Here is a 16,153-nt window from a genome sequence, read left to right on the forward strand (position 1 = left end):
GGCTGGGAGGAGACTTGCGGAAAGGATTTGACTCATCTGACCCCTGAATCCATCAGAGAACCATTTTCTCCAGCATGTCTCCCCATCTACTAGACCTAATCCCAAATCCGGTGACCTGGATGCTCCTTCCACTACCCACGGATCCCACCCATTGTTTCTTCCTGCCCTCCCCAGCCCCCACCTACTTACCACTAGGAATAACCCCTTCAGACAATCTGTCCCATACCTATCCCCACATTACACGCTTACCCTGTCCTTACTCGGGTAACGGCTGGTAGGCCTGACCCTGTTCCTCCATCCTCTAAAAATATGCAGCGTCTAGAGTGCAACCTTATTACACGCTTCTTTAGTCCTAATAGGCTTGTACCTTTGTATGACTGGTACAGAGAACCAAGTGCATAATCACATGCATTTTAGACTTTGAAAGGGGTCCTTCTTGGAGCCTCTCACTTCCAGCCTATTTCTATCATTCAAATACCGTATTTTCCCACTGATGCTTCTAGGGGTAGAGAATAGGCAATCTGTGATGTGAAAGCCATGCCCCTTGCAAAGCTGGCCCTGATGCCACCTTATAGCCGCGGGAGTACTCACAGGGCTTCCTGCAGGGCCAGGGTCTCCTGGAGATCCCGGTGATCCATTCTTACCCTGGTGGAAGAAACACAAGTAATAATCTACCAGGACATCGAGGAACAGGACAGTGGAACAGAGAGACTGCTAGATGTGGAGAACCTGATCTCATATGGAGAGCTGTCATGTAGGCCAGGCTGGCTCTCAGTAAGCCACATCATTATTCAGAGGATAGCTCTCAACTTATAAAAGGAGCTTATAACACCTCACTCATAATATTGTAAAATTAAATGAGTTTGTGGGCATGATAAAGCCTAGGTTGGTGAGTGCTGCCCACAGAACAGGTGTAGTAAATAATCATGACCTCATCCATCCACCCATCTACCCACCCACCCACCCATCCACCCATCCATCCATCCATCCATCCATCCATCCATCCATCCATCCATATATCCATCCACCCACCCACCCATCCACCCATTCACCCATCCACCTACCCACCCATCCACCTATCCATCCATCCATCCATCCATCCATCCATCCATCCATCCACCCACCCATCCACCCACCCAACCATCCATCCACCCATCTACCCACCTACCCATCCACCCATCCACCTACCCACCCATCCACCTACCCATCCATCCATCCACACATCTATCTATCATTCCATCCATCTATCCACCCATTTACCCATCCACCTACCCATCCATCCATCCACCATCCATCCATCCATCCACCCACCCACCCATCCACCCACCCAACCATCCATCCACCCATCTACCCACCTACCCATCCACCTACCCACCCATCCACCTACCCATCCATCCATCCACACATCTATCTATCCATCCATCCATCCATCCATCCACCCATTTACCCATCCACCTACCCATCCATCCATCCACCATCCATCCATCCATCCAACCACCCACCAACCCATCCATCCATCCACCCACCCATCCACCCACCCACCCATCCACCTACCCACCCATTCATCTATCCATCCATCCATCCATCCATCCACCCGCCCATGCATCCACCTATCCACCCATCTTCCATCCATCCATCCACCATCCATCCACCCATCCATCCACCCACCATCCATCCACCCATCCATCCACCCACACCTCCACTCACCCACCACCATCCATCCATCCATCCATCCATCCATCCATCCTTCAGCTCAGAAGCTGTCTTAAGGAAGAACACAAGAGTGCTCAGAACACGGCAGTGCTGTTCTCAGCTTAGGATGCTTGTCCAGGTGCTAACTGCATTCTGCTGTTCCACTAGGGGCACAGTTATATCCAAGAGATGATGATACTGACACAGACAGGAAAAATGGCTGCGCACAATTGTGGAGCCACTAAATTGAAGGTCTGCTCATTCCAGAATCCAGGACTGACCCAAATGATTTTGCATGCTCTGAGTTGGGTATTTTGTGTACACCCAAAATTGTGATAAATACATTGGTAGTGCAAAAATCAGAAAGTTTAAGAATTCTTCTAGCTATGCCGTTGAGGACCAGACAAACTCCTATTAAGGCTGAAGTTCACAGCTTGGCTTCAGCAGGCTGGGTTGGTCACTGCCTCTGCCCACCACTCTCCTCCGTCTCGGGACCTCCCCCACCAGATGGCTGTGTCTTTATGTGGCTCTCTTCCCTGCTGGGAGCAGCCCAAAGAATAGTGTGTGTCTTGCCCCTCTCTATGCCTGGCATCTAGCACAGTGCCAGACACACAGGAGATACTCTGTGGAATGAATGCACCAAGAACATCCCAGGAAACCACTCTCCGTTGATCCTGTAACCAAAAGGTGCTAACATCCTATAATCTGTGAAGCACGCATCCACCAGTGAGTCAGCTTCAGGGAAACATGTTATAGTAAAAAGAAGCTAACGCTGTCTAAGCCAATGTCCTACACACTGGACTTTGCACGCAGTCACTCGCTGCGCACAACAGATACAAACATTGCCATTCTACAAATGGGGAAACTGAGTCATGGAATGGCTATACAACCTGCCCAAGACAGAAGTGAAGGGGCTGGGATTGGAACCCAGGAAGCTCGGAGCCCAGCCCTGTGTCTCATGAAAGACACGACTTGCTGGTGATCATGATTAAATAGGGTTCACATCTTATGCCCAAGAAGTGCCCATGTGACCACGGATGATTCATGTGGCACAGCTCACATGATCCTTCCAGGAAGCCTGAAGGGTGGATATCTTTATCCCTGTATCACAGATGAGGAAGCCGAGGCACAGAGAAAGCCCAGGATCCGCACAGGACCCCTCCAGGGAATGTGATGTGGTGGCTCCTCCCGGCACCTCCCTCCGCCCACCCACCAACCCATCTGTGTTTTTCTAAAAATACGTGCTTTGGCTCATCCCTATGGTAATTATCTCTCTCCTCCTCCTCCCTCTGGTTTGCAGAGAGGATAAGGGCCAAGACACATTATCATCGGTGCCAACACAGGCGGATGTACTCAGGAGGGGCGGCTCGGGGCAGCCACCTGTCACCTGTCAGGGTGCTGGGGGCCGGGAGGGGCTGGGACCTGGCTCCCTCCTGGGCTGTAGGCCACTCCTCATGCCCCACTTGTCTTGGAAACCACAGCCCCTCCTCTATGCTCCAAACTCCTGTTCTGCGCACCTCCCACCAGGGTGATCTTTCTGAGAAGGAAATGTGGCACACACAGGCCCAGGTAGATCTTCAGCTGCAGTCTCTTGAATCAGACTGCCTGAGTCCAAATCCTGGCTCTGCTATTTCCCTGCTGTGTGATCTATGGTGAGTGACTTGACCTCTCTGCCTGTGTTTCTCATCTGGGAGCAGAGACAGTCAGAGCCCCGGCCTTGTAGGATTCCAGAGAGCGAATAGGTAAATTCCCATGTGTCCCCAACACTGGGACTGCCAGTATCTCCTGGAAGCTCTCCATAACCACTCCGTGTCTGGTTCAAGGTTGTATGAACCTGCTGAGGTTGCGAGGAATCTTCCCTTCACTCGGGAAGGCTGATCGATTCCAGTTGAGTGAGAAAGAGGTTATCAGAGGGATAACCTAGAACCTCCTCTAACGCGTTCAACTAAGTATTTGGCAAACTCTAGTGGTTTATTGTTGGTTACGGAGTCCCTGTGATGGCCACTCAGCACTGATGGTGGCACATTAGAAAAACACAAAGCCACCTCTGGGGACCTCGGGGCTTCCGGGCCAAGGCCCATCTCCTGCATGTGGGTGTAAGGCCCTTGGCATCCTCCCCCGGGGCCTGCTGCCAGCATCTCCCCTCCCCACACCTGTCCCAGAGTACTCGCTCTTCCCCACATGCTGCTTTCCTTTCCCTCTTCCATGCCCCTCAACACACTGGCATTCATCAAGGATGTACAGAATGCCACTTTGTGCCAGGAGACCCTGGAGGGGGCCAGTGCTGGGAATGTTCCGAGGGCTGGACACTGTTCCAGAACTTCACTAATTTAACTACTGGATCTCACAACTTCCCTTCACTTTACAGATAAAGAAGCAGGACCAGAGGGGTTGGGGGGTGATCCTTCTATGGACTCACCCAGTCTGTAAAACAAGATGCAAGCTTAACTCCAGAGCTTGGGTGTGGAAGCTTCAGGATGGCCCGAAGGGGCCCCAGCGGGTGCCTGGGGCTCCAGAGCAGGGTTTCTCCATCTTCTGCCCTTACATTCCTGCCCCGTGGCCTATTCGGACATTTTCTCCTCATCCCATACGAAAGTTTAACACCACAGCTGTACTGAGTATCTGTTTTTGGTCTGTATGCATACATAAAGAGTAAAGGGGCTGGGCATCCCAAGCCCTAGGGACTAAGTGTCCCTGGTGAGGAGACCTGCCGGGTGTCAGCCTCCTGGTCCCTGCATATAGGGATGGTGCTGATGCCCCCAGGATCTGCAGGTTGACCCCACCAATGGTGGGCGGGGGGTGGACAGCTCAGCTCCCTAACCCAGTGCATGCTGTTGGATGAGCAAATGCCATGTTCCAAAAAGAGGAGAAGAACACGGTCAGACAGTGATCTGAAAATATGAAGCCAGGGCTGGGATGGAAATCCCCAAAGCACCAAATGCCCTGCTCCTGAGCATTGGTGTCGCCCTGTGGCCAGTCCCCCAGCACATGATGTATCCATCACTGCACACAGGGGACATGTGTCCCACTGCTAAAACACCTAGAATAGTAGGGCTCACTGAGCTGCCTGCATCCTGGTCTGACAGCTGTCCTTCATGCCCTTCCTCAGACGCAGGGGATCCAGGACTGGGCGTGGGAGGCACCTGGCCACTTTGCATCCCCCGGGCTTCAGACTTAGTGTAGAAAGGGGGATGTGAGTCACTGTGGCCCCACCAGGCAAGAAAGAGGCGCCCCTTGGTGAGTTCCAAAAAGATGTGGCATTCAAATGCCTAAGACCTGTCCCAGGTGCGTCCGGTAGGATTCTGAGGACAAAGAACATGGCCATGGCCGTGGTAGGTGCAGAGCATTGGATTTGGTGTCAGAAAGTCTTGGGTTTAAGTCTTGTCTACAGCTCTTACCAGCTGTGTAACCGGGACCCAGGAAGCCCACGTATACCTATGCTACAGTCTATTCACTCATCTACTCCATACTCATCCAAAATTTACACACGCACACATACACCATGCAAAGAAGCAAACTGCAAAGATAAAGTGTCGTGTAACAGATGTGCATTCTATCTACATGCTTATAGGTGCACTGAAGACATTTTAAAATAAACACAAAATGCTATTATCAGTGGCTCCCTCTGGAGTGTAGAGGTGGGGTGAAAAGAGAATCTTCTTTTAATTTGGATTCTGTATGATTCCTTCTATCATTAGCATGGGTCACAACTGTGCCATTTCTGCACAGGACCTCATTTGGAAACAAAGTCACTGCAGATGTAATTAGTTTGATGAGGTCATGCTGGAGCAGGGTGGGTCCCAACCCAATACCGCTAGTATTCTTAGAAAAGGGGCACATTTGGACATCGAGACATGCCCGCAGGGACAATGCCATGTGAAGACGGAGGCAGAGATCAGGGTCATGTTGTACAAGCCAGGGAACAACAGAGCTTGCCAGGAAATCTCCAGAAGCTAAGTGAGGGGAACAGACCAGATTCTTCCTCACAGCCCTCAGAAGCAACCAAGCCTGTCCACATCTTGATCTTAGACTTCTAGCTTCTGGAGTAGTAAGACAGGAAATTTCTTGGACATCTAGCCTCCAGAATTGTGAGACAATAAATTTGTTGTTGAAGCCACTAAATTTGTGGTTCTTTGCTACAACAGCCCCAGCAAACTAATACACAGATCATGCATCACACACTATAATGACCTAAGGGAAGTCCTACAGGGCCCTGCCATGCCAGGAGGTCCCAGAAAATAGCCTAGGGTACATGTAGTAGGGCACTAGTGGGGCTTAGGGCAGTAGCTATTTCCAAATTCTAGGATATACTGCCATTTGTTTTTAACATTTATTCATCTCCTGAGAGAGAGAGCCAGACAGAGCATGAGCAGGGGAGGGGCAGAGAGAGAGAGCAAGACACAGAATCCAAAGCAGGCTCCAGGCTCCAAGCTGTCAGTACAGAGCCTGACGCGGGGCTCGAATTCACAAACCACGAGATCATGATCCGAGCCGACATCAGACGCTTAACCGGCTGAGCCACCCAGGCACCCCTATAATGCTGTCAATTCTAAACAACACACAGGGCTGTACCAGGATGAGCCAACCAAATGTCACTGGGCTAACAGGCAAACATAGAGGAGAGTAACACTCACCGGTGGGCCCCTTAGTCCTGGGGGACCCTGTGGCCCTGTGGGTCCAGTGTCACCCTGGAACAGAGAGGGGTCACGTTATCACAAAGGGGATGCATGCAGATAATGGTGACACAGTTTCAAATGTGGGCCAAACTTCATCACATTCCCCAAGAAACCCAACTTAACTGTTCAGACCCTTCATCACCGATCTCCAGTGATTCCAAGCATGGACGAACTCATTTCATGTAGATGGGTAAATGCGTGAACCTAGTTTATTTATTTACTTGCTCAGACACCGTCCACCCGATCCCACAGCGATTTCTGCTAGCGCCATTTTGAACTAAGGGAGGCAGCCATTGAAGAGAAGCCATCTTGGACGTCTGTCCCTGACTCACTGGACGGTGACTGAACTCACTCCTGCCTCTGCTGCCACAGTAGGAAAAACGCTGCCTGTGCACACAGTGCCTTCCAGGGTGCAACGTGGTGGTGATCCACCACCTGGTCTTCCAAGCAGCCTCGTGGCGTGGCTGTCATTCTCTGCCATGTTATGAATGAAAACACAGAAGCTCGGCCATGCTCCCTACCGAGCAGACTCAAACACTCTAGAAAATGGAGCTCTAAAACAAAGAGAGTCCTGTAGTTGAGAAGGAGGGAGAAAGCACTTGCCCCCTGGTCTGGCATCCAATGCTCCCATCCCAGCTGCTCCCTGACCTGCCAGGGGAGCTAAGCTCAGCCACACTCCTGCCTGGGAGCTCCTTCCATGCAACTGGCTATAAGTTGTACTGAGAGGGAATGGATTTTCAAGCTGCTCTTTGGCCTTGAGAGGTGCCTCCAGGGTCAGGGCTTGGGAGAGGGCCCCGCCCGGGGTCAATGCAGCTGTTCTGCTTTTAGCTGCACGACAGGGTGCTGCTTACACTAGACTGGCTTTGTAAAGCCAGTTCTGCTCTTGAGGAGAAACATGGGAGCCTGGCTGGTCCTCTAAGGCCCTTCTAGCTCTATGATCTCATGGAACAGGTCAGTCAAGAAGACAATGTGCATCAAGAGCCATGGGCGGGGTGCACTTCCCCAGGATTTAAATGCAGATCCTGACAGATATAAAGGGTGGACATGAGACCCCCTTGGACCTCTTGGACCACTTGGACATGGACCCTGTGCCCATGCTCCTGAGCAAATAACCACTCCCAGGAGGCCAAGTTGCAGCCACACATGTCAGACCTCCCACATGTGTCACGTATGAGGTCTGGTCCCCCAGGGGCACGCAGAGCTGACCCAGGCCGCCTCTCACCCAGGCCGCCTCCTCCCACCTCTGACAGCCTGTGCGACCACCAGTCAGTCCCTGGACCTCTCTGGGTCTCAGGTTTTCTATCGGTAGGACTAGGGTAAAAGATATCTTGCCCTGCCCTGATCCCAAGATCAAAAAGTCCATGAGAAGGGCGCCTGGGTGGCTCAGTTGGCTGAGTGTCCGACTTTGGCTCAGGTCATGATCTTGAGGTTCATGAGTTCGAGCCCCACATCGGGCTCTGTGCTGGCAGCTCAGAGTCTGGAGGCTGCTTCGGATTCTGTGCCTCCCTCTCTCTCTGCCCCTTCCCCATTCACACTCTGTCTCTCTCTAAAAAATAAATAAACATTGGGGCGCCTGGGTGGCGCAGTCGGTTAAGCGTCCGACTTCAGCCAGGTCACGATCTCACGGTCCGTGAGTTCGAGCCCCGCGTCAGGCTCTGGGCTGATGGCTCGGAGCCTGGAGCCTGTTTCAGATTCTGTGTCTCCCTCTCTCTCTGTCCCTCCCCCGTTCATGCTCTGTCTCTCTCTGTCCCAAAAATAAAATAAAAAAAAAAATAAATAAAAAAAAAAATAAATAAAAAATAAATAAACATTAAAAAAAAATTTAAATGCCACACAGCACATGTTAGTGGTGGCCATGATGGTGGGTTCATTAGACTGCGGAGCAGCCGGGCTGGAGAGATAATCTGGGAGATACTGAAATTCAAGCCCATGTGAGGCCGGACCCCAAATGCCACCACTGATACTAACAGGTACGAAAGATCGATTCAGCAAAGCCTCCTTAGCTACGGGGCGGCACAGGCCCCAACTGTTGAGGCTGAAAACCCAGACCCCCAGGGCCTCCTCAGGACTCCAAGGAGGACCCCAGGGGCCGGCAGGTGAGAGACATCACTGGACAGTTCCGAGCATCTGCCTATGCAAGCCTCCACAGGCACCAGCCTCCAGAGCCCTCAGGGATGCACACTTTCCACTCTCTCTACCCCTTCCACAGGCCCAGCCGGGCCCCACAGGACACCCACACTCACATCTTTTCCTGGCGACCCTTCCCGGCCAGGGGGCCCCATGGCACCAGGCTCTCCCTAGAAGGGGGAAGTGGAAACAAAATACCCACGTTAGGGAAGAGAATGCAGAATGCCAGCGCCTGGTCTCCGCGCACCTGGGCGGCGGAAAGACCCAGAAGCACAGCCCACCAGAAAGAGCCCCACTGAGTCCTGGCCGAAGCCGGGGTCTGCAGTGCCCGCACGGCCAGCTGCAAGGGCCTGGACCCCATTGTGCCTCTTTAAGCCACAGGCAAAACCGAGCCCAAGGGCCAGGCACACCAGCGGGGAATTCTGCCTCTTCAGTGGCTGACCCATTGGACACCTCGGCTTTCCCGTCCCTAAACGGAGCACGGCTGGGGGTCTGACCAGCCTTCCAGGTTCCTTCTGTTTGGGGCATCCGAAGGAGAGGGAAGAACGTTAGCCCTGGGGCCCCTGCACAGCTTGCGGGCAGCACAACCCACAGAGGCCTCCTGACTCCGGGCTGATTTGGTCACATCGGTTGTACCTCAATGTCTGGCCCCCAGAAGGAACGTTTAGAAAAACCAGACTAAGACCGGGCATGGCACTTCCCACGATGCCCGCTGTCCTCTCTCGGGCGACCAGCTGCCGTGCTGGCCTGCGGGGCCAGGAGCCCTCAGTCTAGAAGCACCAGCTCATGTCCACCTGGGCCGGCCGCCAAGGCTAGACGTCCACTTACCCGGGGACCCGGTGCACCAGAGTCGCCTGTGTGTCCCTTGAAGCCCTGGAAGAAAGAGGAGTTAGTCCACCAAAGGGCAGACTGAACAGGCGAGAAGGGGCAGGCACCTGGGGTGACAGGTGTGCCCCCTCTCGCCGTGGTTCACCTGACGTCTCACATTCTAGACCCCAGGCAGAGGCTAGGCCCTTGATGCTGGGTGACGGGGTGACTCTGCACCATGACTAGAGCTGCAAGGCTTGTTCCTACAAATGCTCCAGCGAGTCAGGGTGTCGCCCCATGTCCTCCTGAGCGTCATCGTCCTGATGTTCCCCCGTCTGGCTTGCACCCCCAGTGCCTGGCCCCTGGGGTACGTGTTTCCCTGCCTTCACTCTACAGGTGGGTCTAGGGGCACCTCCCTCGTTCCTGCAGCTGTGGCCAGCCCCCCGCAACAGCCTTGTCCTGGGCCACAGCGCTGGGCTCTCCCTGCACAGAGATCACCTGACGCACCGCTACAGAGTGTCAAGCCCTGCGAGCAAAGCGGAAGCCGTTAGCAGGGCTGACACCATCATTTCTAACAGCCAGACCAGCCTGTTGTGTAACAACCCCATTTCATGCGTGAGGACGCCGAGGCTCGAGAGAGAAAACACCTGCCCAGAGTCCCAGGATCAGAAAATAATCCGATTCAGATCCCGGTCTGCCCAGACCCGAGGCCCTCCCGCTGTCCCTGCTCTGCACACTCTCCTGACCGCTGGGTTGGCGTCTCACCAGCTCTGGTCTCGGGGAGCTTTCCCTACCTGCTGACACCCAGTGGCACGGTCCCCGCCTGAGGGGCGCCTGCCCACCTGGCCACCTCACCGTGCCACGTCCCAGGCTCTGTGTCCTCTGCAGGCTGCACACTAGGCACTCCCTTCCCGCTCCAGGCCCGAAACACATGTCCTCTCTTCCCGGCGGATCCCTTCCTCATCGGGACATTCCTCCTGGCTGGAGGCCTCCTCCCTACCAGCCTCCTGTCTCCAGCCCCGTCTCCCTCAGTCCTCACGCGCTCACTCTCCGAGGCCCTCCTCGTACCTTTGTCACGGGGCATCCTGGCCAGAGCACCGCTCTGAGCCCCTGTAGCACCCAGTGCCCCCGGCCAGCCGGTCCCCAGCCGGCGGCTGGCACAGAGTGACGGACCTGTGTGAGCAGAGCCCGTGCACGCAGCTCAGACGGTAACAGAGGAGAAGAGGGAGGAAATCCCTCCCCGTGGAGCCCCTGCCACATCCTGTCACTGCAGTGTAACGGGAGGCCTGGGAGATGGCTCGTCTTTCCCCCGTTTTACATAAGAAGCAGCAGGCTCAGGCCTGTCCGTCACAGGCGGAAGCGGGAGAGCCATGACCCAAGCCCAGGTCTGTCTGACCGCAGAGCACGCCCTCCCCACTGTCACCCTCAGCTCCGGGAGGCAGCAGTTTGTGGCCAAACCAGGCCGTCCAGAGCCAAGGCCAATGTCTCCTGGCTGACCCCACCAGGCCCTCCTCTCACCTTATCCCCTGATTTTACCTCCTGGTTCCAAAAAGCGAATGAAGACCCGGCTGGGGAGAAGGCCACCACAGGGCCTGGCCGTCCAAAAAGAGAGACAACCTAGCGGCCTCTCCGATGTGGTGGCTGTTGCCCTGGGAACGTGTTCTTTACCCTGCTTCTCCAGATTTGGGTGGTAAGAATGTGTGACCTCACCTGCCTCTGGGAGGGGGGGCTCTGGGGAAGGCTTCCAGAGCAGCAGGTGGTGTGGGGATAGGTGCAAGCTCTCAGGCTCCAGGAGATGCAGGGGACGCAGGGGCCGGGAGCCTGGCCAGGTGGGTTTCACATCCCTGCTGAGCCGCTGGCCACGTGGCTCCCCCTCTGAGCCTCAGGGGCCTCGGCTATCCCTGGGGAGATGACCCCTGTCTGTGGGGTTGTGGTGAGGATTAGACGAGGTGCCACCACCAGAGCCGGGCCGTCACTCGGTGACCAGCCAGGAAGCGTCAGTGACTGAGGCAGAGGACAAAAAGGAAGCTGGCTCAGATCAACCACTGTACCTCGGAGAAGTCAGCTCAGCCCTCGGGAGTCCTAACATCACCTACAAAATGAGAAGACTGAAAGCACCTGCCAGGCATAGATAGCTTTGCAGAATTAATCTATGGAAAGGGGCTTCATGGACCCTTAAGGCCGACTTTGGAATCAGGTCTGGAATAGAACCATGGAATAGAACCACTTGGGAGCCGGGGGTCTCAGCTACTCTACTTCTCTTCAGTGGGACTCAGTTTCCACGTCTGTAAAATGGCGATAGAACTCACTTCGGCCGAGTTGCTGCCAGCACTGCCTAAGAGATAAACAAGTGTTCTCTGCTGTTCAACACAGGCAAGTTCTCTTTCCCTGGAGAGGGTCAGGGCCTGCTTGGGCCCCAGCACCTTCCTTGAAGACACTAGAATCCCAAATCCAGCCATCCCAGAGCTGGGGCCCCTGGTACGCTCTCTTCCCATATAATTATGGACAAAATCTATGGAGGGAGCCTCACCACGGGACCAGGCACGCGGCTGGGAATTTCACACGCTTCATTACATGCTCACAACCACCCTACAGAACTGGGAGATATTCTGATCTCCATTTCATAGAAGAAGACACAGAAGTCCAGAGAGGTCTCCTGATGAAAGGTGAAAGCTGAACCCACATTTGTCCATCTTAGAGGCAGTGTGGTTCTTCAAAGCCTTGCTCTCTGACTTATGCTGTGCCAGCCAGAGAACATGAGTCTCTAACCCCTGTGCCTACACTGAGGTAGGATTCCTTGCAAGTCTCAACTGAGAAATGCGTCTTGCCTCAACACGGGTCCCAGCAAATGGATCCCCTTGGCTAAAAGGAAGACCTTCTCCTCCAATAAGCCAGGAACCACCTTTAAAAAAAAAGCCAATGCTAACTCTGTGTTTTAATTCCACCATAGGAAGTAATATTCCCCATCCTTAGATTTTGTTCTCCTAAAGGACAATCAGGTGAAAAGCAAGGATATTTAGGAAAAAGGAAATTGCTTTTTGTGTTCCAGTTCCTTCTTATTGAATACTAGCCAGGTGAGTTATTGATTTTAACAGAAAAATACATTAAGGAAATAGAAGTAGCATTTTGATCTCTTACTTCTTGCCAGATAATTGGATTTTAGGAATTTTATTAAAAATAATGTTTTTTTCCTAAAAATAAATTTATGGAATTGTGTAAACAATTTTGAAATTATGAAGAAGTGAAACATTTAGCCAAAAAAAACCCCCCAAATACAGAGTTCATTTTTATAGAAAAAATGATCTACGTATGTTTACATGTATAATAGCTTGACAGCTAGATATAGATTGATATATAAATATAAACGTCAGAATTCATACTTAAAATAAAAGTCAGAATTCATACAGAATTCATACCTACATCCCCAAGATCTAGAAAGAATGTACAAAAATGTGAACACAGCTTTACCTCTGTGTCGTAGAATTACAAGTAACTCTATCTTACTCTCTAAAACGTTATTTTTCTTATTCTTTTTGTATTAGTACCGTCATTGTCACACAAGGAGAATGGGTTACTTTCGTAATTGGGGAAAAAACCTTTAGCCATGGAAAGTGTTCAAAATTAAAATTAAGACTCCTTTTTAGGTTCTATCATCCAGAGAAGTCCCATTAAAATGATTGTAAACGGGTTAAGAACAAAGAAAACTTAGAAAAACATGGCAACAATGGTTGTCATTTTGAAAATATAATCCTACGGCCATGCATACATGAAAGAACTGAATTTATTACGTAGGAGCACCAGGGCCTTGGAAGAGAGGTACTTCTGGGAATCCAGAGTGGGCGGGCTCAGCACAGGAGCCGGGCGGCTGAGGCTGCATTGTACTATGGACAACAAGCATGCACGTGCACGCATGCACACACACATACACACACATGCGCACACACACACACGGGCACTTACAGGCAGGCCGCGGGCTCCCTCTGGTCCTGGTAGACCCGGGTCTCCAGTTTTGCCCTGAGAGTAAAGAAGAGAAGAGCCTGGGGACACCACGATAAGGATCTTCCCTCCTGGCCACCTGGGCTTCACGGCGTTAGGTTTCCAGCGGCCAGTCTCTCACCCCTGCCAACCCTCCTTCCCGGCACGGTATTCCACCTCAGTCCGTACCAATCCCCCCCATGTGTCCAGGCTACACGCTCCTGGACTTTCCCTGGACTGTGCTGGTTACACAGGGTGTCATCTCTGAAGCCACTGTTCCTAGTGGCCCCTGGTCGTTCTCAAAAGTGCTCTGCTCTGGATGCAAAATGCTGCAGACACCCGGGTTCTCAATTACTCTGTGCTCATTCACAGAACCACTTCAAGGCAGCTATCAACTGCTGCACGTCACACTTGGGGACACTGAGGCTCAGAGAAGCCATAGCTTTACTGAGCTCATCAACGGCAAAGCCAGACGGAATCCCGTTGCGTGCGACATCCCGGAAGGCTGCTCATCTCAGCCGGCAGCTGCCTCGGACAGGAAGGTCTGCCATTCACCCCTCCTTTTCCCTGGCCCAGCTTCTCTTTACTACAAGAAGTTGTGGGGACACCCGGGCCATTCAAACTCTTCACCACCAGCAGCCTGGCATTGCCCTGGGCACAACTAGCCACAAATAACAGCCAACGAGAGACTGGGAGCTGAAGTCCAGGTGACTTGGTTGGGGTGGGGTGTGTGGAGGGGCAGGGAGCCGGTGAAAGGGCACATCCCACTGATGGGGGGTGGGGCAGCATCGGATCCCGCCTTCGCTGAGACAGGAGGAGATGCCCTTCCCCCACATTCCCCTCCTTTTCACAGCCTGGAGACCCTGAGGATCTGATGGGGCCTATTAGTGGGGAAGGAGAGTGAGGCGCGTCTGTGGATTTGGAGGGAAAATCGCGGAGAGGAGGGGGTGGGGCAGGTTTGTGTGACTGATTCGAGTCCAGCCGTGTGATCTCCATCTTCCCTTCCCTGGACCTGTTCTCAGTTGCAAACTCAGCACAACCCCCCCCCCCCCCCCAACCCACCAGGGCTTTATGACCGCGGGTACACGGTCCTAGCCTGGCTCCCACACCTGCTGCCCTCAGGTGACATGGCCATCACTGGTCCGAGCATAATAGTCAGCAACTCCTGGGGGCCTTCCATGTGCCAGACACAAACTGAGTGCCTCACGTGTTCTGGCAGTGAGGCCTCACTGCAACCTGTTGAGGGAAGCATGATTGCTTTCCATCCGCCCAAACACTAAGGCACAGAGAGGTTAAGTGATCTGTTCAAGCTCACACAGCTGGGGTTCTAATCCAGGTATTTTGGTTCCAGAGTCTCTGTACATCATTATACACTATAATTATCGCTCAAATACCTCCTAATAAAGATGACACAACTCAAAAAGCTGCCTAGCTACATATCTATCCATCCATCATCTACCCATCTGTCTATCTACTATCTATCTGTCCATCCATGTCCCTAACACATAGGAACTTGAAAAAATACACGGAGTGTAGCAAATGCTGCTGCTTTCCAACCACATCCGGTTGGCTCCCCGAGGGGGGGGCCCATCATCGGTAAGCAGTCCCTGCTCAGGCTGAGAGCTGTGTGCAGAACGGCCTTCAGGGGTGCCTGACATTGAGGTGTGGAAGTTAATGTGTTCGTTAATGCCTCCGGGAGCAATCCTCTATTTAAAAAGGCTTGAAATCGACAGACGGATGGATGGACTGGCTGGCAGGGCTGGGGGCACGGATTCCAAGTGAGCTCCTCACAAATTCTCAGAGGGTCTCCAGTGACACTGGCCTGGCTGACCCCTGGAGGGGCTCACTCCCTAGCCTGATGTCGGTGGCTTTCCCCATGGGGATCTTTCCCAGTCTCATTTCCTCATGCCCTCGGTGTTTCCTGGGAGCACTTCCCAAACGCCCCGCCTGTCGTAAATCCTTGTCTCTGGATCTGCTTTTATGGGATCCTGTGCCGCTCATTCCCAGGCCAATTTCTCAGGCAGCTCAGAGAGAGAAGACGTCACAAGGGCCACACACTGAGATTCCGGAGTGAGTGCCTGGCACACTCTGGAAGGCTCCCAGTTGGGAGTTGCTAAGCCCCCACTCCCTGCCTCCTCACGTACTGACTTATCCACCGCGTGCCCAGAACAGACTTGGCCTCGTACTGGTCTAGGCCCAAGGCCTGACACAGGCCTAACTGGAAGAGACAATCCATAAACACACTGGATGCAGACCGAGGCCTGACAACTCTCAGAATAACATACCTGCAGAAAAGTTGACTTTCTGGGGCACCTGGGTGGCTCAGTCGGTTGAGCGTCCGACTTCGGCTCAGGTCATGATCTCACAGCTCATGGGTTCAAGCCCCGCATTGGGCTCTGTGCTGACAGCTCAGAGCCTGGAGCCTGCTTCTGATTCTGTGTCTCCCTCTCTCTCTGCCCCTCTTCCCCGTCATTCTCTGTCTCTTTCTCAAAAATAAATAAACATTAAAAGAAAAAAAGTTGACTTTCTGTCCCGCAGCACTGAACTCAGGAGTCAGCCTCTGGAGGGTGAGTCCCAGAAGCTTCATTTACCAGCCGTGTGACCTTGGCCACCCTGCTTAACCTCTCTGTGCCTCAGTTTCCTCATCTGGGGCAATAATAATGCCACACCCCATGGGGATCTTCTGGGGGTCACAGTGGAAAAGGTAACAAAGCATCTGTGCCGCAGCGCGAGCTGGACACATAGTGACGGTCTCCATTCTCTCTCCCCTCCCACAGTCTCACCCCACTAACTGCCACGTGCCCTCCACGGGCTGCTCTGCTGGGCATCGGCCTTCGGCGGCTTCGGCGGCTTGGCAGGGGCCTTTTGTTTACAGT

At 53.1% G+C, this 16,153-nt stretch overlaps 1 protein-coding gene across 4 annotated transcripts in view; it reads right to left on the bottom strand.

The window, feature by feature from the left end:
- COL22A1 (collagen type XXII alpha 1 chain) overlaps window positions 1-16,153 on the bottom strand; it is a 258,118-nt gene that overhangs the window by 16,322 nt on the left and 225,643 nt on the right. For all 4 annotated transcript variants that reach the window (XM_058699180.1, XM_058699178.1, XM_058699179.1 and 1 more), the window contains exons 52-56: window positions 13,263-13,316; window positions 9,324-9,368; window positions 8,612-8,665; window positions 6,327-6,380; window positions 592-645 (exon numbers count right to left, since the gene is read on the bottom strand). In XM_058699180.1, coding sequence (XP_058555163.1) covers window positions 592-645; window positions 6,327-6,380; window positions 8,612-8,665; window positions 9,324-9,368; window positions 13,263-13,316 — 261 coding nt within the window. The remainder of the gene's footprint in view (window positions 1-591; window positions 646-6,326; window positions 6,381-8,611; window positions 8,666-9,323; window positions 9,369-13,262; window positions 13,317-16,153) is intronic.

The sequence above is a fragment of the Neofelis nebulosa genome, chromosome 14 (assembly GCF_028018385.1).
Source record: "Neofelis nebulosa isolate mNeoNeb1 chromosome 14, mNeoNeb1.pri, whole genome shotgun sequence".
Classification (NCBI taxonomy): domain Eukaryota; kingdom Metazoa; phylum Chordata; class Mammalia; order Carnivora; family Felidae; genus Neofelis; species Neofelis nebulosa.